Here is a 22,614-nt window from a genome sequence, read left to right on the forward strand (position 1 = left end):
TGCTACAAAGAAATTGAAAATTCACAATTGGATAGCTAACATTATCTCTTTTAATTTGTTCTCAACCAGCCTACTCTCATTGTCAATTTAAAGATGTGAGTCAGGATATGTGGTATCTTTTGTTACAAGTTAAATTGAATAGCAGTGTTCAACATAGTAACCGAACGTTTTAATTGTTTATTGAGAGGACATCATCTGTATAGCAAAACGTGAAGTGATAGGATAATGCAAGCTTCTTTTCAATTTTCCTGGGAAGCTGCTGTATGAAGTCTCATATGAATAAATTAAATAAGTCGGCAAGAAAAGAAACAAATCCATCTTTTGTAGGAATGCTGATTATTTGTTTAAAAACACGTCCTCGAAACGTAATATAAATGTCGTCAATAAAAGAATAGAGAATCTTGATGATGTCAATCTCTGCAGAGAATTGTATTTTCTCCGAATCAGAGTAGTTTTTAAAAGTATGATTAATCCCTTCCTAACACAACAAGTTAAATCTATGTTGGCCATTCTTTTTAATGAAATAAAGTATGACTAATTCTTTCAATCTGACTTGAGTTTTTGAATTTGGGAAACTAGTGTAAAGTATAAAGATATCATAAGTTTATATTGTTGCCAGAGGAAATAGACTTAGATTGCATGGTTCTCTAACAGAAATATAGATATTACCACGTCGGATTCACACATAAAGGTGTAACTTGTAGTATCACAGTAACTCTGTTTTAACTCAACTAACCTATTCTGTTGAAAAAATATCAAACGTTTGAATATTTTAAAGCCACCTAACAAAACAAAAGATACATTAATATCTAAAATGTTGTTTGTCCTTATTCGATTTATGATTTGTGATAAACTTTAAGTTATTTGGTATTTTTGTATTTTTCTAACGGCAATAGTGTTATTGAAATTCTCACTACTACATTGACTTTTTTCCTTTAAATCTAAATTGCAGTCAGGAATATTACAGTTGTTATCCATTCGTTTGATGTGTTTGAGCTTTTGATTTTGCCATTTTCTTAGGGACTTTCCGTTTAGAATTTTCCTCGGAGTTCGGTACTTTTGTTATTTTACTTTTTGCAATAACATTCACCTACCACCTAAATCAACTACCATAAATTGTGCTTTCTCTTCAAAGGCCTTAAGGTCTGATTGATCGCCATGTTCCACTTTGTCCACCGCAAGAAATTTACAAAACATAGCAGCACCTTCTGGTTCTAATGCCAACTTCAAATTATCTTTACTAATGCCTGCCTAATATTGAAAAAAATGTTATCAAGTCTATATAGACAAGTTTCCGTGTATTTTTGTATTACTTAAAGCAATTTTTGCATTTTTTAATTAGAAAAATATTATTGAAATTTTCTGTGTTGCAATGAGATTTTTCATGTAGTAAATTTTATTTAGATTCGTCCGTGATATGTATAAATTAACATAGTAAACATGAGCCCTGTAGTACTCTTATCCGACTTAATATTCATGTAAATATTAATTACAAAACAATTCATCTACAGTAAAATTAAACCTAAAATAAATGATTCAATTTTGTTGGCATTGTTTATTTATATATTTGTATGCTTGTTTTTATTGTTATTTCAGTCTGTTTTTTTCTAATCACAAATATGCGTCTGATATGTTGCAAGTAAAAATGGTCCTTTATGCATTTTTTTCACTTGATAAAATATATGTCATTTCATATTTGACCACTTATAATTTAGAAAATTGCAGGTACCTTTGCAGCAGCTTTTATCATAAATTGCCTAGCTTGATCACTCCAAATAGCGGGGACAGTCAAAACCCAACGTACATCATCGTCCTGTAAACCATGTATTGCTTGGCGCAATCTATCCAATACCTTGTCTTTAATGTATTCTATGCATAACGCAAAAACCAACATGGCTTCCATTTTTTTACCTCCCATTTCCATTAGCATCATGTTTCGATTTATTTCCTATGGATGGCAAAGATAAAAATCAATGATAAATGATAACAATTAAACTGGTACATACCATGCATACTGTGTTAATAATAATAGCATTTGCAGAAACATAATCAGGGCACAAAAATACAAAAAAAGAAGGTGTGTATATCGAATTACAAAGACATTTACGCAATTTCCCACTTTAATGAAAAAGAAAAAGAAAGTACACAGATACAATTTTCACTTCGGTTCTTTTATTATATTTTTTCAATCTACACATCTTTTGTTGTGACAAAATTGGATGTCATTTTATAACTACACAGTAAAAAGGTCAAGATATTATGTAAGTTTGTTTAAGTAGGAATATTTGCGATCATTTCGTATTTCGGTCATATACATCGTAGCTCCTTGAGTATTCAAATATTCATCCTTGCCTTTCAAAGTAAGATTTAAGCGTTCCTGATGAAGGTACATCAAGAAAAGCGCTTTGGAATTGCATCAAATTTACGGTCGCTATTTAGATTTATTTTTCATCTACAGTTATGGCAATTCACAGAATCTTTAAAGCTTTGCTCAATAGATATTTTAAGTGGAATTGAATGTTAGTTAAATCTAAAAATACCTTTGCACTATACAGTTGCATTTTGAAGCGATCGAAGTAGTACCAACTATTAGCCTCGTCATTTTCGGCTAACGTTACATAATGATCTTCCGCCGTAGCCCCAAATGAATGAAAGTGTCCTTCAGGATTCAATAGTAATACTGTAGGGGTTTTGTATGAAAATACATTTTTATCATCCAGTGGAATTGTTACTATTCTCAATTTGTCTGTTTTGAAATCTTGTACTGTAGAAAAGGCACAGCCGGAATATGTAGTTCCAAAATCAATCGCTGCTACGGCAACAAAAGGCCTAAATATAAAAGTACCAATCTGATTAGTCTAGGCCTTTTAAACTGATTTTTAAAGATTGTTCTGTTCTTTTGTTGTACTGTTACATCGTTGTCCCAGGTGCACTCACACACATGTTTGACCACGCTTTATTATCTTTATTATGTGTTAGTCCCACGCCAATAGCCTGCATTACAGTGGTTACCGTTTGTTGTTGTCTGTCTCAATGTTTTTTTCATCAATTATTTTTTAGCATAGATCATTTTGTCTTTTGCTGTGTTTCAAGCTTTTTCAGCTATATGATATAGTTTATTTTCATTGTTGAAGACCTTACGTCGGCTTGTAGTTGTTTTGTTCTTTGATTATTGTCATTTTTGGATAGTTGACTCAATGCCATCATGACACATGACCTTATTTTTTATTTTTTTTTTTATCTTCACGGATTTCTTTTTTTAAAATATCATAACAAACATGACGAAATAATACAACCAGAGAGAACGTATATCAACATGTGTGGTAAACAGACACAATATAGCTATTGATGATGTATAACATAGACAATCAAACGTACAAAACACCTTTTCATAATTTGAAAACAAGGTTATTTGAAAAGGAAATATTAGAATCATCGACACATCTTACTTTTGTGGTGCCTTAAATAGTGATGCAATATTCTTTTCCGGTTTTGCCATATCTTCGTCACAAACTGTTTCATGCATTGGTTTAACTATTTCTTTGTTTCCTGCATCATAGAAATAAGCATTATTGATTTTATTAACATGAAAATAATTTGCTGCATAATTGTTCATCTGGTATGGTTTTTCAAATAGAAGTAGACCGTTTTTGTATCCATATAGTCAGTGGCATATCTTGACTATTATTCATATAGATGATTTATTGTTAATTTCTTAACGTCCAGTGGCAAATATTTCATTCATGTTCAGCACGAAAACAATTTAACAGAAATAGAATATGTGTAATAGATGCCGTCCGGGATGAAGGTCTGTAAAATTTGGACTGCTACTGGAAAATGAAGGTTGGTGGATAAGGACATAAATTTTGCCTTGAAACAGGCCACCTAGGAATCCATCAAAGAGTTGTTGCAAGGGTTCCTAACTCTCTCTCTACACAGTTCTTGTCGATGAAAAATTAAGATTTGTGGACTTTTTATTATTAGATAATGGCATTTTTCAATGCGCGTTATTCCAATACGTTTGAACAATGCACGGTTTGTAAATCAAGACAGGTATAAAAAAAAATAATAACGGATTGAATTTATAATCACCTCGTAAAATGTTTGCACAGCTCTGTGATATGAAGGTTTAAGGTAAACTGCGCCTTGTTACTTAATTTATATGTTTAGGATTTTGCCAAGAAGCATGGGTAGATAATTACTGGATGACATATGAAGTTTAAATTATATGGAAAAAAAAACATGTCAGAGTTGCCCCGTTGCTATCTTCTCTGTTTATTTTAAGTTAGTAAAAATATACACGAACATTGTTTGTCGCTCTTCTTGATCACACAGTTGCTTCATTGCCTAAATGGAAGCTACGCCACTGATAGTCTCGGTTATTTGCGGATGAACAAATTTTAAAAATGCGAATTGTTCTTGAAATGTCGTCCAATGCAAAGAGTGAATATAAAAGTAGATTTATAATAGTAATGAGGCAGCATAAAAAGAAAATATGAAAAAATCAAGGGTCTCAAAATGCAGATATCATAAATAGAACAGACATTTTACTTAATCAGAAATATACATTTATTTCTGTGAAGATGTGATTACATTCCAAAAATTAAAAGAATAAAAATGTTTCTGTTTGAATAAAATCTAATGTCGGTAAACTTCACACAGCCAACAACCAAACAATACAATAACCAAGAGACATATACAGAAAAGAGAATAAGACTTCAGAACAAGTTTGTAGTTTATATAAAAAAAAATTAAGGACAAAAATATAAGAATTGCTCATCATGGTCTTTATTTAGAAAACATTGAGTCTATTTTTTATCGATTAGTTTATTAACAGTTTGAATCAAAGCTAAATGTTATTAATGTATTAGAATCTGTAAATACATTAACTTTGCTTAGTACAGATAATTATAACTTTTTAGTTATCCTGGATTTTGATAGGTTGGTGTATAGTGAATATGTAATGCATTCTCCTATTTCAAATTAATTTCGTTCATATTACACTATCAGGTAAGGATAGATCTTGTTCACTTTTTCCTGGTATTAGCCAAAGCATATATTCCTTTGTTACAGTTCATGGAAAACGCATCATTTGTGTGCTTTGTAACACGTTGGTGTTTTTGATATCGTCTTGAAATCGATAGAATATAGTGAATTAAAACTCCGAATCTTTTACTTATTCATCTTTATTGATATTTGGTTATTTCAACAGATATATCATGTTAAGTACAGGTATTAACAAAAATAATGGTGTAGAGAAGGTCTACATTTTATCGTGTTTCACCAGTTTGAAGATTTCTGCCATATTGATATGTATTTGTTTTATTCATATACAGTACTGAACATACTTTAGGCGGAGAGATTATTGGCTTTGAACTATCCCCCCCAGTAATTGTTCTGTGTGTCTTTTTTCTCTTTTGTCGCCATGTTAATTGGTTTTGTGTTGTGCCTCGTGTTGATCTGATGAGTCAAGCCATCTTGTAGGCCTATAGTAGTCTAAATGGATTTATTTCACTCTGTTTGGCAAAAAACAAATGAAAAAGAAACTGAATCTGAATTCGTATTTGATACCTTCGTTGTCATTTTCATCGTCAGAAGTTGAAACTATTTGCTGTCTTCCTTTTGTGTCATACACTCCCTGTTAAAAATGAAAACGATTGAACCGTAATTTTTATAAATTAAACATTGAGCAACAGCGTTCCATTTGTAGCAGATTAATAGTAAACAAAAATGCATTCTTAAATTTACTTTTATTGCAAAATGAAAAAGACCTTTCTATCTAATATAATCACTCTTGGGGAAGGGGGCTCTTTCTGTGTTATATGCATGGCTTATATTGAATACCAAAAAACACTACCGTGGAGTGAAAAGTCTGAGGCAAACCGGAGTGAAACTCTCCGTCAATATTTACGGATAAATACCACCACTGAATCGAGTGCGATACGATATTTCTCTTTCGAGGCATACAGTGAATTTTTTCAAAAATTTCAAACGGGAGGCTTTTGGAACGTTTAAGATATTTAGAGTTTAATTGTCGAGAGTGGAAAAGCATCGTATCGTACGAGATATCGTTATGCAATCTGTAACCGTTTCTCGTCATAATTGTATTTTGACCAATGAAGACCTAAGATCAAGCAAACCACAGCATTAACAGGCTCAGAATAAAAATAATAAAGTACTTTATTAAAATTGATAAAAGACAATAAAGAAGACTAGCGTGCATATGAATATACGGAAAGTGAAAACAACTGAACAAAACAATCAAACAGGTCATTATGTACTTTGTGTCGTTGATATGTTGTCTTGTTGGCGTACATATAAAGTGTCCCTTAAATAGGTAGTTTCACTATTACTCTGAAGTCGGCTTTGATTGCTAATAAGATTTAGGTCTATAGTCTGAAAAGAAGTTTTGTAGAGCACTTGGCAGACCCATTAATACAACGTTTTTGTAAGGACACGTATGTAATTTTCATATAGACCTGTGCATGGTGTGATTATTCAGGGTTTTCCTCGTTGACATTAAGGTATATATTGATTGTCCAAGTGAATTGGCACTACCTATTTCCGTTATCAAGCAAATTATGTAAAAAGAACACAAAACAATGTTGTTTTTGGAAATGATGTTCTAATTTTGTTTTCATGCAACGTCATTTACAACATCATGACGACACCCAGTGTATGACATCATATGATTGAAAGTACAAATTAACTTTCACATACGAAACTATCGGCTTTAATTTGACTGAAAAATCATAATATTTCATTGCTATCAATATGAATATAAAGAAAAGTTTCATACAGTACCCTGAACATTTTGTTGTACATGTCTGTTCTAATATTATTGATGGCTTGCACCCATTCATTCCTCTTCTCGAAAGTATCAGCTGCATTCGGAAACATGTACATTAGATTATTTTAGTTAGCCAAGCCATTCATGAAAGGAACATTTTAAAAATACAATCAAAATGCAGCAAAAGATTATGAAATTATTATATAAGTTGATTGCAGATGTAAAGAAGGTAACATAAAATACAAGCTCACAAATTTCTGAAAATAACAGATGAATGATCTGAAAATAAAACGAAGCTGCATGGATATAATTTATTATGATTTTACACCTTTATTATATAAGTCAGCAGTGAGCTTGATTTTGATTGGTTAAAAGCCAGTGTATTTTAATGTATGTTCTTGTATTTAATTAATATATCGTACATACATTAACGATAACGGGGTAAATACAAAGGGATATGCCCTTTTTAATTTATCTGCTTTGATATTTTCCAAAACAAATATTTCTTTTTTTTTCGGGGAGAAACTGTTTTCTCTAATGTTTTGATAGCAAAAGAATAATGAAATAACGTAACCATACAGAATGGTAATTGCATAAACAGATTACATGTAATTTAATTCATATATATCTGCTGTAGGAACTGATTAAAGAAAACATGGAATTACATAGAACATAAAATTGAGAATGGAAATGGGGAATATGTCAAAGAGACAACAACCCGACCAAAGAGCAGACAACAGCCGAAGGCCACCAATGGGTCTTCAATGCAGCGAGAAAATCCCGCACCCGGTGGTGGTCCTCAGCTGGCCCCTAAATAAAATTGTGTGCTAGTTCAGTGAAAATGGACGTCACACTAAACTCAAAAACATATAAATGAACTAAATTTAAAAGCATACAAGACTTACAAAGGCCAGAGGCTCCTGACTTGGGACAGGCGCAAAAATGCGGCGGGGTTAAACATGTTTTGTGAGATCTCAACTTATGTACATTTTACATCTTTTCTAAACAACTTTTACAAAGAGTACACATATCTTTAAAATGTCACTATTTAGAAATAAAAACAGAACACGACTTCTCCGCATTAAAAGAGGATCAACAAACATAATCCTTGCAGACTTTTACATACAGATTATACCATATTTTGTTCGACCATTTTTTATACTGAAATGACTGTAATTATATCAAACTTCAAAGCAGGTTACCAATTTATGTGTGGTGAATTCTTTAAGTATACTAGTTACATGAAGAAAAGTTTAAGAATAATCCGGAGTTATATTAGTTTTCTGATTTGTCCAGCTCTATACCGTAATGACCTTTAACGTACCTCGTAGACGGTAGACTTCATCATCTGCTGATGTAATATTGAAGGATACGAGGTCCTTTTTCAAACTTGTAACTGAAAGCTAAGAAACCATTTTATGTCTTCATGAATTATTGATAGAAATCATACAAAAAAGTACATGAAATTTATAGCTTAGTTTTTGTTTACCATTCTTTAAATGGGATATCGAAATCGAAAAAAATCTTTCACTTTTTATTTTTAGATGCAAGATTCAAATAACTTGTTTGCCCTCTAACAAAGATATGCATCTAAATTTTAATGCCATTTTTATCAGGCTGTAGCTGTTTGAAAGAGATTGTTGGTGTAATTTCATATATCTCATTTTGTTTCTATATCAAATAATTCAACATTTGGCTTGGTTCCAGAATATTCAAAAAGTTAATGAGTTTTCAAAGTTTACTTCCTTAATCTTTCCTGGTTCAACATCTTATAAAAGATTATTTATAATTATTGACCACCTTTATACTTTAAAATACGCTATGTCAACAAACCTGGGGAATAATTTTCAGAAATCAATGACTTCTAATTGTGCAGGTTCCTTAAAAATGTTTTTTTTCATTACAACCAGCTAAAGACTACTAGCAAATGTTATCAGTTTTCAAAATACTTACAGATTAATAGTAATTTTTAATTGTGAGTGACTTTGTACATTGGTTAGCATTGTTAATAGTAATATGAGTATTCGTAGTTTCAGAATGGTTAATAATTATAATGGTTAACCATATGGTCTTAATAACGGATAACCAAGATGCCATTCTGAGCTGAAATACATACCAATAAAAACAGTTTTCCTCTTTGTTTCAGGTTTCCCCGCAGGGGTTTCTCCTGTTCACATAATAAAATCATTATAAAATATATATATATTATTGTGACATATATATATATATATATATATATATATATATATGTAGGACTCTAAAGTGCGATTGGGACGCTAAAACGCGATGGTCACGCTAAAGTGCGATGGCCTACGCTAAAGTGCCATGGTTTGATACGCTAAAATGCGATGGTCTGTGCGATTCATTTGTGTCAATATCCCTAATGCGCCTAAATTGAGGAACACAAAAGTTGTGCGTAAGCAAAAAATCTCTGTGTAGTGATATTGGACATGTTTCTATTTTTAACAAGTGACTGAGCATTTTTAACAAGTGACTGAGCATTTTTAACAAGTGACTGAGCTTAACCTTTTGTGTTAATTTGAAAAGTAGATGACCATAGAATAAATGTGTAAAAACTATGCAGTTGTTAAATGTATGCAAAGTATTAAATTTTCAAAGAACTTATTGTGTGAAAAAAGGGATTTTTTTACCACCAGGAGCCGCATCACGAAAGGATTTTCGGGGTGTGCTTATTTACGGAAAAATGAATCGCACTTCGTACCCTGAAAATTTAACCACATATGTGAAAATGTCTCAGCTTCGAAATGAGCCATCGATGCATATCCAAGTTTACGATATGGACTGTGCTACAGAGGAAAACGTTACCATTACCGCCTATGTAAAATTAATTACGCATATTGCCCCAATTCAACACGCTAAAGTGCGTTTTTCCGTAAAAAGTATCGACGTTAGCAACATTAAACAGCACTATGACGAGAATGTTTGTCCAGATTAAGGGTTTTTATTACACAAGAAAAGAAAGAATAGAGAAACAAATGATCACAATCTGAAACTTTTTTTTGTCGTAGCTGGAAGAGGTTAACTTAATTTGTAAAATTGTAGAGAGAAATTTTAATCAAAACATCTGGGGTGTCAAAAAAGTCTTCTTTTTGACTTTCTAATTGAATATTTCTATTAAAAAATTACAATATGGTCTGTTATTTCTGTTAAATAATGAATGTACGTCAACTAGACAGCAACCTAACGGACAGATGTGTAGTATCTATATGATTGCCAATCAGACAACTCTCTATCGAAGACCTAATGTCATTAATGTATGCAACTTTTAAGTTATAGTATGACCTTTAACGCGGAACATTCAATTTGGCCTACACCGAATAGTATTCTATTAAGACCAAAGGGCCTCAAAACAACCAGAAAGACTACAGGTTGATGTATAAATAAAACAATTCACGAAAAAGTACTAGGAACTCAGCAACAAACAAAAACCATTGCCTGAACCACATTCCCGTTACACCATAGGACTTTATCGTGTCATACCATCGCATTTTAGCGTGTTATCTGATCGCACTTAAAAAACAAACAACCATCACACTTTAGCGTCTGACACCATCGCACTTTAGCGTAGACCATCGGACTTTAGCATTACCATCGCACTTTAGAGTCCTTCATATATATATATATATACTGAAAATACAATTAGTTAAGTGAGAATTACCTTAACCTACAAGGTATGACACCTCTAACACAGGTTTAAAAGGAATCGCCACTCGGCAATTCGGAGAATTTACTATAAACACTGGACACTTTTAATTTGCAAAACACTTATTTGCAAATCCGCCGCCGCCTCTCCTTAGAGCTACAGTGTCGTGTATATAACCAAAATGTGCGGAATTACATGGCATTCAATAAATTCATTGCTTTTCTGCTGTTATTATTATATATATTTTGTAATTTGATTTAGAAAAACATGGGATTTTCAATATCCCATGGGATACGGCAAATCCCATGGGATTGACCATTATCCCATGGGATTTTGGTTAAATCCCATAGGATTTTTTTTGGTCCAATGGGGTAATTGTAGTCGAAAATTGTCAGATCCGCTGTCGTTACATTTTCTAGTCAGGGTCTAAAGACAAATGCCGGATGATAAAATTGAGAATGGAAATGGGGAATGTGTCAAAGAGACAACAACCCGACCATAGAACAGACAACAGCTGAAGGCCACCAATGGGTCAATGATGCATGCATTGCAGGAAATACTACGACAACACAATTTCTAATTAAAGTCGTTTTCAGTACACGTGAACACGCAACAGGACATATAAGAACTAAATAGCAATAAGAAAATATGCAATAAGAAAAATCAACAATTAAACTCTTATAACCGTACTCAGATTTTGCTTTTGTATCCTGAATTACTAGTATAATAATGGTAAGTTTGCAAGTTTGTGGCAGGCAAAAAAATATCATAAACTTCTCAATCATATGAAAACTTTGTAAAAAATATACATTTATCGTTAAAGTGTGCGTTTTGCATCCATCTTTTTATAGAATTATTTATTTTGAAATCTAACTATCTGGTAAAGAATTGTCTTTCATTTGGCTATATAGACTTATCGATTGCAGTACTAGTTATAATTGTAGGCCAATCACTGCTTAATTTTTAGGTTGCTTCTAATATTTTGAGCATTGCACAGAATTTGGTCTTACTGTGTTGTTACGATCGGCATTTAGGGGAAACAAATGTCGCAAATACAGTTGACAGGTAACTCAAAGCATCTGTAATATCATATGTAACCTATCTTTACGAAGTATAATTGTATTTGAACAGGCAGCAGATGTTTGCTCTAATCATTATCATCACCCGATGATAAACTGTCCTGTGCGAAGACTGTAGATAATTTTTTTGACGGGATTGCTTCACTAAAGTAATCAATACTCGTGCAACCAGCCGTAATACTTTCAATTGGTTAGATCGTCCACTTCTAACACAGAGTTCCCGTGTTCGGAAAAGCATGCCCAACTAAGATACTAACAATGGTCAAGGGTGATATCAAGCCAGAGTTTATGTAAAGCGTCATAGTGGTATGATTAGTTTTGAGGTGGGGGAATTGTAAAGGTATTGTTTCCTCTGAGAATTAGATACTAAAGCCGTAAGCCAGCCGTAATCAGTTGAGCAAGGGGAGTTCTTTAGCTTGGTTGGTTAGAGCACTGAATTCAAACACAGAATTAATAATCGGGTTTGATTTCCGGAGGTGACAAATTGTATTTTAGTGAGAATTACATAAAATAAAATTGAGAATGGAAATGGGGAATGTGTCAAAGAGACAACAACCCGACCATAGAGCAGACAACAGCCAAAGGCCACCAGTGGGTCTTTAATGCAGCGAGAAACTCCCGCACCCGGAAGCGTCCTTCAGCTGGTCCCTAAACAAATATGCATACTAGTTCAGTGATAATGGACGGCATACTAAACTCCAAATTATATACAAGAAACTAAAATTAAAAATGATACAAGACTAACAAAGGCCAGAGGCTCCTGACTTAGGACAGGCGCAAACATGCGGCGGGGTTAAACATGTTTTATGAGATCTCAACCCTCCCCCTATACCTCTAGCCAATGTAGAAAAAACAAACGTACAACAGTACGCACAGTAAAACTCAGTTTAAGAGAAGTCCGAGTCCGATGTCAGAATAGGAAACAAAAGAAAATAAACTAAATAACAATAATACATAAATAACAACAGACTACTAGCAGCTACTGACATGTATGTATGCTCTATTGATACACATTTAAAGAAAACATAATATTAAACCAACTTTAATAATTATAAATAGTCTTTAAGTTAAATATTCTGAATTTTTGATGTTTATAACTTGAAACAGTGGTAGCCTCGTCATCATGTACTTCATTGAAGTCCGTTAGATCGTATCTAGTGTATAAAAAACGAGTTGACAAAGGTACTCAAAAGGTTAATATTAAAAGTATACGTACATTAAAATACTTAAGAAATCCATCCTCTGACAACTGAAACCACTGGTCTTTATAACCATTGAGAAGAGACATCCTTTTCTTTAGATACCCTTCCTTCATATTTGTGTCTGTAAAAAGATGTTTCTTTATACTGAATCTGTTTATACACAATTTATATAGTCATTCGTAAAATGATAACTACGTTGCCACACCCCCCCCCCCCCCCCCCAAAAAAAAAAAAATAATAAATTCACATGTAGGACTTTCGGGATCCAGACACTTTATGAATAACTGCTATGGTCAGTTTTAAAAGGAATAACTTCCGGGGTGAGTTTTTAGGAATAACTACCAGGTTCAGGGTTTTTTTTTTAGGAATAACTGTCAGCGTCAGTTTCTTAGTAGAACTTTCATTATCAGTTCTAGGGTACAATTGTCCTATTTGCTCTAGGGTAGGACTATCAAATTCGGTTATATGATAGAATAGTCCTAAATGACGAATAATTTAGAGCATCTCTCTTTCATAATGAAAAGCATTTCTAGTTGATGAGGAGATAAGGGGAGGTTAGTTGAATGAAAAGTCCTTGTGAGGAAACTAAAATAAAATAATTAGATAGTGAAATTAAGTAGTCTTGGATAAAGTTTTGTTAGTTTTGTTTTTTCTCCATGTTTGAAATCAGTATTTAGTGTTTACATACAAGTGTCATCATTTATCAGCAAAAAATCAGATTTTAGCAATTTTAATTTTAAAAACCAGAAAAGGACACAATTAAGATTTAATTCCAAATCTATAACTAAAAAACATCTTCTGCATGAAAGTGTTCGTACTACATCTAGAAAGTTTGAGATAATGACACTTTTCCTGTTTTATCAAAACTAATTGCTCTTTTTAGAACAAGAGAAAAGAAAAAAATATTTATATATTACTTCTATGTAAATCTGATGTAATCGTCTCATATCTTTGAGATGACGCCCCTCAGATATGAAAAGCTTACATCTAATACTTATAAAACAGGACAGTAGCGTAATGGAGGCAAATGCCTCACTTTTGAAATGACAATCGAACTTGAAACATCTTCTTTTTCAAAATTTGGTTAACATTTTCAGGAAACGTTTGATCTAAATTTATTCATTACACAGATAATTCCAATCTAGCCAGTTTGAAGCATGATTTTTTTTTTACTTATGAAATAAACAAAATTACATATTTGTATGGAACGCCACAGCTGCCTTATGATAAAGATAATCATATCATTAAGGGTTGAGATATAACATGAACAAATGTTCTATACTATAAGGACATTTGACTTTTTAGTAACTGCTTTTTTCCAATTTCGACATATAACTAAATATTATTTCAGCCATGTTTTGTGACGTTCATGTTTACCAATTACAACAATTCTATAAAGTTTGCCCTAAATCATCCAAGCAAACTCAAGATATGGTACAAAATAATGAACAAAATCTGACAATTAATTATATATTAGCTAACTCTGGAGCGACAAACGGAAAATTAAGCTTCCTTTCATTAATCTCCACACTAATGTAAAGTTTGTAGGAAATCAATCCAGGAATACTAAAGTTAGTGTAAGATTTGTGAAAAAATTGACTTAAATGTAACAGTTGAAATTCCGTAACTCTGGAACAACAAACTGGAAAATAAAAAATAAAAAAATCTCAGGGGAACTTCCTTTCATCAATCCAAACAATAAATCTAAAAGTCAAAGTTTCGTAACTTTGCAATGACAAAGCCAAAAATAAAAAAAAAATATCGAAATGGAGCTTTATTTCGTCAATTCTAATCTTGTGTTAAAGTTTGATGAGAACTGGTTAAAACGAATTTGAGTTATCGTACGAAGTGTTGACGGACAGACGGACATTGGTGTAACATAATACGTCCTGTCTTTGACAGGTGTATTAAATTGAACATTTATACACAGCAGTTTGATTGATTGACTTTTTGGTGCTTTTTCACCACATTCAGCACTCTTTGTTATTTCGTAGCGGTCTGTTTTATTGTTGGAGAAAGCCGAAGTGCTCGGAGAGAATAACCGATCCACACAGCAGACATTTTGTGGTTGATTTACTGATAAAAAAAGGAAAATATGATGTCAATTTATCGTACATACAGCGTGATTAATGAAGTATATTTATTAGTATTAGATATTCTCTCCAACTTTTTCTATAAATTGGTTATTCATGCAAAGAATATTGACCTCTCCGAAAAATATACGCTTTTTAAAATATGGAAAGAAAGATATTTCGAAAGAGTGCATAGTGATTTTTTTTTCGAAAGGGAGCTCAAACTAGGTTCAAATATACTTGGGAGCGTCATTAAAATAATACGCTGAAGCCTGCTACGTGTTTGCGTGCAATCCATCATTTTTCTTGGACAACTATTACCCTAACACTGAGCGCATATTTGTTTTGTTTTTTTTACTCTCTCTCTTTCTCTCTCAAATTAATTTGAAAGATAAATTTCTATCGAAATTTTAATACTCGTCGCATCGCATGCCTATGTAGCAGGCAATTATGTTGGAGATCAGAGACAACAAACTCGATTCTGCCACACATTACTTTTAGAAGTATAATAACCATCTTTTTCATACACATGTTGCGAGGTAGATGACTGGAGATTTTTCTACTCACAGTAAACATCAGATATTTATATATTTGTTCTATTTGATGAAGCTTAGAATATAATACCGGCTCTGCATATTGGCAGAACAAATTGGATTCATATATATACATCTAGTTTTGATTCTTTTAATAGCAATGCTGGGAATTAAGGCCATAGTGTATATCTTGATTTTGAATCTTTTATAATGTGGCGCAGAGGCAAAATAGATAAGAGGAGCTTACTTCTGATCACATTTTCACTGTATGTTTCTTTTCGAAAAGTGAGACTGTGATCATATGTAAACTTGTCTCACTTTTAAGGCACCGGAGCCTGATCTTTATCAAGTATCCGAGTTAATCTTAAATAATCTAATTTATTGATACAATGAAGATTTACTTTGATGCATATTTAATAAAAACTTTATTTAATATAGATGATACCATTTCATGAAACTAATCTTATGCCAATTATGCAAGAAAAACCATGTAAAGTTTAGCGTTATCATGACGTGAACGTCAAATTACACCAATGGGGACATGCCATTGGACATCTAAGATCGTTTCTTATTTTCTACCTGCAGCTCAAACAAAAATACATATCATATCATTTTAGAGGAAATTAAATGTATTTCCCCTTTATATCAGTTAAAAGGTGTTAAAAATTGGAGATCAAGTGAAATTTCGTTTAATAAACAGCCTTCGAATTATTCTATGCGTCATTTTGTCCACCGGGACGTTTCATTGGACACGGGAAAACTGACGATGTTTTGAAAGTATATATTAATGACTTCAGATAGCTTCTTTAGGACATGTATAAATTTTCTGATACTATTGAAAGCAACTTACATCTGTTATATCTTATAATAGTGAAGGCAGAAAGTTTTTATAGGAGCTGAGCAGCTGAATGGGACATTTTTTCTCTTGCAGATCTCAACGCCACTGACAATTTTCTTTCACTCACAGTTAAAAACGTCTTTGACGCCATTTTTCGTCAATGGTATACAATACTGTTGCAAAATGTTATCCCATTTAACCTACTAATTAATCCACACTCTGATTTCAAAGACGCGCACAAAACAAAATTGTAAAAGCAGGACACCCTTTAAATGACGTTACTGGCATCTAAATGATCATATGTTTACATTAAATAATATACAAACCACAAAATCACCTAAGTTATTGATTTCCTTGGTTTGTTTCCTTTCGAATGATATGTAGAACATGGATATTTATCGTGTAGGAAAAGAGCGTGAATTAGAATAACCCGCTATCTACCGCATTTTTGCAAAGAGGCACCAATATCGTGCGCAACGTCTATACTATTCTGTCATATTACTATCTTACGACGATAAGGTCGTTTACTAAGATGTCTTTGTAGTGGAAAGGAAACAAACCAAGTTTGGCTGTACCCGTAGAAACTTATTTCAAACGGAATAGCACATCCTAAATTTAACAGTGATGTTGTAAATCGAGCCCGGAAATTTAGATACGATCAGGGTAAACTTATCCATCCTTTTAAAAAAAAGGTATTATAAAAGGTTGATAACCTATTCAACACTGTAATCAAATCTTTGAATATTGTTTTTATTGGTATAAGTATTGAAACCAAGGGCATGCACTGCGAGTTCTGTTAAAAAAAATTAGTTGGCCGGCGACACAAAACTTCCTTGAAAACCTCGGGGATCCCAAATATTTAATTGCATTGACCAGAATGTTTATATTAATAGAAAGTCATCGCCTCAACTCTATAGATTATCAATCAGTCTGTTAGATTTGTCTCATTCATGTTTTTCGTCTAATTTTAAGAACTGAAATGCATACTCATGAATCAATGATGAAATTTCCATTCTTGCATTTAACACTCCTGAAGGATGCCTTAAAGATTCAAATTTCCAGAGTTAACTGACATTGTTTAAGTTAAAAGATTTATCCGATTTAGCATGTTTGATAAAATTTTCTTGTAAGATGGGTAAAAACTAGCTACAATTGACGGTCCCAGGAAAAAGAGACAGTATCGATGTTGGAATCGTCAGAAAACAGTAAAGCTTGCTTACAAATATTTATAGCCTAAAGAGTTTATTATATTAAAACTGCTTTTTTTCTCTGTCGGTGACCGGTGATCAGTCTTTTGTTAGAAATCTTTTTGTTTAAAGGCATCTGAAAACGTCGGACTGTATTTGATGATAGACTTTTGAAGTTGCTATGCTCTATGTCCGTAGAAATGACTTTGAAATTGACAAGGAGATGAAATTTTGAAATTTGATAGTTTTGGTCACTGTAGAATTGGAAGGCTTTTGGTGAATAAAGATTTACTTTCAGAGTGACAAACGATTATTTGTTGTAACTAAAAGATAAGTGGAAAATTTCAATTTTCAAAACAAACTGTACAAACGCATCGATCTATGCTGGGTTTTTTTCGGGGCGTTTGAAAACGTTATTATTCAGACCAACCAAAAGGTTATATTTACAAATTAAAATCGAATTAAAAGACGGAAAATCTCACATCTTCAAGATATACATAATAAAGGTATCGTAACACTTATGCGAAATTGCTTCGGAACTTGCAGATTTTCAGTTCACTGTCATACCTCATTTAATGAATCCTTTAATGATATATATACGCTAGAACACACCCGCTACTGAATTGAAGTGCCTACACCTTATTTTCAGCCTGGAATTTTAGTATGCATATTGTCTCTTCAGTGATATATATACAAGTCTAAATTGAAAACAACGTTCAAACATATGATTGCGTTGGATAAAAATCGCAATTTTTATACGTGTGCATGCAAAACAAATTTCTTGGTAGAAGGGTCTGAATACAGCACAAACAACATTTTCCAAAAGACCAAAAGAGTGAAAAAATATATTTTAACAAAACGCATTTGACTAGCAGGTCGAACAACTGATGTTCTTAAACCCTGCTGACTGCCATTGACGATTGCCAAATAAATTGATCACAAGGTGTAACAAAATGTATCTCTATATTAATTTAATACCAAGCAGAAAAAAATAAACTTGCAGAGAAGATGGTAAACCACAACATGAGGTGCTAAATTTTTTAAACCATATCCGGATTTCGACAATTAATGTCTCTTCAGTGATGTTAGGGATCGAAAAGTATTTGGAAGGCCATTTAATTTACCTCAATATACGATAGACTCTTGAATTTTAAATAGTCAAAATAGGATGAACGGATTATATAAACCGGAGGGAAAATATAATACAAGCCCAAACGAAATAAATATTAACAAGTCTAAATTGAAAACAACGTTCAAACCTATGATTGCGTTGGATAAAAACTGCAATTTTTATATGTGTGCATGTAACAAATTTCGTTGTAGAAGGGTCTAAATACAGCACAAACAACATTTTCCAAAAGACCAAAAGAGTGAAAAAATATATTTTAACAAAACGCATTTGACTAGCAGGTCGAACAACTGATGTTCTTAAACCCTGCTGACTGCCATTGACGATTGCCAAATAAATTGATCACAAGGTGTAACAAAATGGATCTCTATATTAATTTAATACCAAGTAGAAAACAATAAACTTGCAGCAAAGATGGTAAACCACAACATGAGGTGCTAAATTTTTTACACCATATCCGGATTTCGACAATTAATGTCTCTTCAGTGATGTTAGGGGTCGATATATATTTATAAGCAAATCCCAAATACACCGTTTGGTGGTGCGCCTGACAGAGGCGGAATGTACAGATTATGTAGCAGGTAACAGTTAATATTGGTAACGGTATCGGATTCGACTCGGAACTTGTTTATTAGTTATGTATAAAGTTAAATTCTTTGATTCATCGTTTTTAAGTCATGCCGGCTAACAAATTTGACCTCGTTATTTTAGTATTATAGATGTGTATATATATGATGCCTTTCAATGCACTCTGTACAGAAATTTCTTGGTTTTATATCATGTTTAGTGTCCATAATTTAATATTTTTGGATACACAATATAAATACTCGAAATAAAGAGTTTCAAAATTTATTTAGAATGTCTGTTAAAAGATGTTTTATAGATCGTCTCCTATCGGCATTCGTCCGTTTAACTCGCCCTGTGGGTTTTCATCTCTAATTGCTCAATTTATCCTTGTATAGTTATCAATGAAATATCTTCCGAGTTCTAAAACTTTTTTTTCAAATTGTAATGAATTACATGCTATATATTTAATTTTTTTTAATTCCACACTGTCATATAAAAATTGATGTTTAAAAAAAAATGTTAATGCTTCCCTCTGAAGGCGTCGGATATATATTTTTGTAGATACTAGTAGGACTTTTTTTTATTGGATTTTTGTCGAGCCTTCGACTTTTGTCGAAAAAGCGAGACATAGCGATCCTACATTCCGTCGGCGTCGGCGTCGGCGTCGTCGTCGTCGTCGTCGTCGTTGTCGGCGGCGGCGTCCACAAATATTCACTCTGTGGTTAAAGTTTTTGAAATTTTAATAACTTTTTTAAACTATCCTGGATTTGTACCAAACTTGGAAAGAAGCTTGTTTATGATCATGAGATAGTATCCAGAAGTAAATTTTATAAAAAAAAAATTCCATTTTTTCCGTATTTTACTTATAAATGGACTTAGTTTTTTTGCCAGTTAACATTACATTCACTCTGTGGTTAAAGTTTTTAAAATTTTAACAACTTTCTTAAACTATCCTGGATTTGTACCAAACTTGGACAGAAGCTTGTTTATGATTAAAAGCTAGTATCTTAAAGGAAATTTAGTTTTTCTTCCAGTTAACATTACATAACAGTCTGCAGTTTAATAATAGATGCAAGTTTTTAAAACATTTATTAGATTCATAAACTATCCTGGATTCTTACCAAACTTGGACAGAAGCTACTTACAATCAAAAGATAGTATAGAGAGGAATATTTTTATTAATTTTTTTCCTCATTTTTGTTCAGCCTGTGATTAACAGCAAAAGTAGGCGAGACACTGGGTTCCGCGGAACCCTTACGAATTTTTTCAAATGTCTGTCGTTAAAAAGATTTTTTCTTCTGTCAAATCTTAATTTATTTCAGAGAATATTAAGACAATTTAGGCGCATTTTATTTTGGAAGATTATTTTAAAATATATAATCACAAAATTGTCCGGTGCATTACATTAGCGCGTTAAAATCATTACGTTTGCGCGCAGGTTTTGATTACATTTGCGCACAAGTTTGAAAGGAATACTAATCACTCTGTAATATTCGCAGTTAAGTTACATGTTTACCTACCTGTCTCATGATCGTTTTTTTTTTCAGAATTCGATATGAAAAATGTTTTATTCAAAATGAGAAATATGTATAAAATTAATATATTTCGACTTTACTATGAGTTATCAAAATATTTTCCTGTAAAATAAAGGCGCGAAAATTTTAATAAAAAGCTGTGCGCCAACGGTTTTTTTAATCCACAAATGCGCGCAAATGTAATGCGCCTAAATTATCTTACTATTTTCTGGAATTTATTAAGATTTGACAAAAAAAGAAACCGTTACATTTCAAATGAGGATATTATACTTTGATGTATTATTTGGATGAAAATTAGTACTTTAACTAAATAGTAATTTATATAAAAAAAAGAAACATTATTTCTTAATAAATATAATTTACTTAAAGTCTTACCCTTTGTAGAAGCAACTCTTCAAAGTAAAAATCAAATAATGGGTACCTTTACCTCAACTAATGTCTTTTACTGTTAAGTATGTCACTTTATTATTAATAATAAAAGACTACCGAACAACATGAATTTCAGAAAATCGAAGTTAAAAAGAACTAATTAGTTTTAGAAAAAGATCACAATACTTATTGTAATTCTAAACTTTCGATTATCTATTGTTTGGACGCGCGGTTATAGTTTAAGCATATACAAGGACAAGGTCTTCGATAATTTGGTTTCTTAAATAGATCTATTCCAAAAGCTTTAATATTAGATAAAACAAAATTCTTCATAAGAGTACACTATAGGCTCCAAAGTAAGTAAATTTTGAATATATTTGCAAAATACGATGATTTTTGTGTATTTTAAAGACCTACAAGCTTTACAAAACCTTGGCCGCAACCTACGATCCAAAATGTTTTGTAACAAATAGGAGCCAGTAATGATATATCTCCATACTTTTGTTTATATTTTGAACTTGTTTTCAACATTAAATTTCTTTAGCCAAATTATATCAAGAAAGGGACAAAAAAACACAATTATTTTTTAATCAGCCAATCAATTGTTTGGATTCATCTTTAATTGTTTGAGTTCATCTTCTAATGTAGATATTAGCTTGTCAAAATTAGGACGACAGACCAAAATGTGTAGTATTATGCTTAGTTATACCATGAGCGCTGCTGAATAAAACAAAAAATATCGTATATAAAAACGTTTAAACAAAACATGAACAGGAAAATAACCATGTGGCACACCTTTCTGGATATCAGCCAAACTACTTAGTAGGCTGCCAACTTTTATGTGTTGTTTTCTAATTTTAAAAGGACACCACATGGGAAGAAACAGCATGAAAGGAAAGTTTGTCAAGTAAAAATTTCACGAGGTTAGCAATCTCGTTAAGATACCAGGATAAACATTTTGTACGACAATGCAGACGTCCACAAAAGATTCAGTAGTGACGTTCGAAAGGTTTTGCCAAATAGAGCTAAGGTAATCTATTCCTGGGGTAAAAAATCATTACCATAAAGAAAATTCAAAGTTTTGTAAACTTTCAATTTATAATTATGACAAGAATCTATACTCGGCTGTAAAAAAAAACCATTGATACCTATTACATAAGGGGATAATGAAACCAACCCTTAGCATCGTAATTAACAATGAAAATGAAAATACAGATATTGTTTTATAGAAATTTCCTGCACTAAAACTTTGGTTCATTTTTAATCAAGGAATATATACCTTTGACCGTATTTGGCTTAACCGTTGGTCTTCTTTTAGCTTAATTAGCTCTTCACACTGGTATTATGTTAATTTTAAAAGAATGACTTGTACAGACATTACATGTATGACCCTGCAATTGCCAAGTGTATTGCCACGATAGGGTAAATAACGACATTTGCAAGCGATTTATTATGTCAAATGTGTCTGGTACACTAAATCTGTTGTTGTCATGTGTAAGGTGTGGTAAATAAAGCCTTCGATGGCACAAGAAAACTACACGAGAAACCTCTTTTTAGAAGATAAAAGGTTTTTTTTCATATAAAACAGACAAAGTGTTAGATGCATGATTTTTTTTATTAGTTGTTATTGGCTTTGAACTAGCTGTCAG

General features: G+C 32.3%; 1 protein-coding gene across 1 annotated transcript; it reads right to left on the bottom strand.

Moving 5' to 3' along the window:
- Nucleotides 1-2,468: 2,468 nt before the first annotated feature.
- On the bottom strand, nt 2,469-21,099 carry LOC127736659 (uncharacterized). Its single transcript, XM_052247217.1, has 8 exons — nt 20,972-21,099; nt 12,750-12,856; nt 8,907-8,957; nt 8,115-8,193; nt 6,805-6,884; nt 5,572-5,638; nt 3,450-3,549; nt 2,469-2,829 (listed from the first exon to the last, which is right to left on the bottom strand). The coding sequence occupies exons 2-8, from the start codon at nt 12,846-12,848 to the stop codon at nt 2,469-2,471; spliced, it is 837 nt and encodes a 278-aa protein (XP_052103177.1). The 5' UTR covers nt 12,849-12,856; nt 20,972-21,099.
- Nucleotides 21,100-22,614: the final 1,515 nt, after the last annotated feature.

This window comes from Mytilus californianus, unplaced genomic scaffold (assembly GCF_021869535.1).
Source record: "Mytilus californianus isolate M0D057914Y unplaced genomic scaffold, xbMytCali1.0.p SCAF_35, whole genome shotgun sequence".
In the NCBI taxonomy this organism is placed as follows: Eukaryota; Metazoa; Mollusca; class Bivalvia; order Mytilida; family Mytilidae; genus Mytilus; species Mytilus californianus.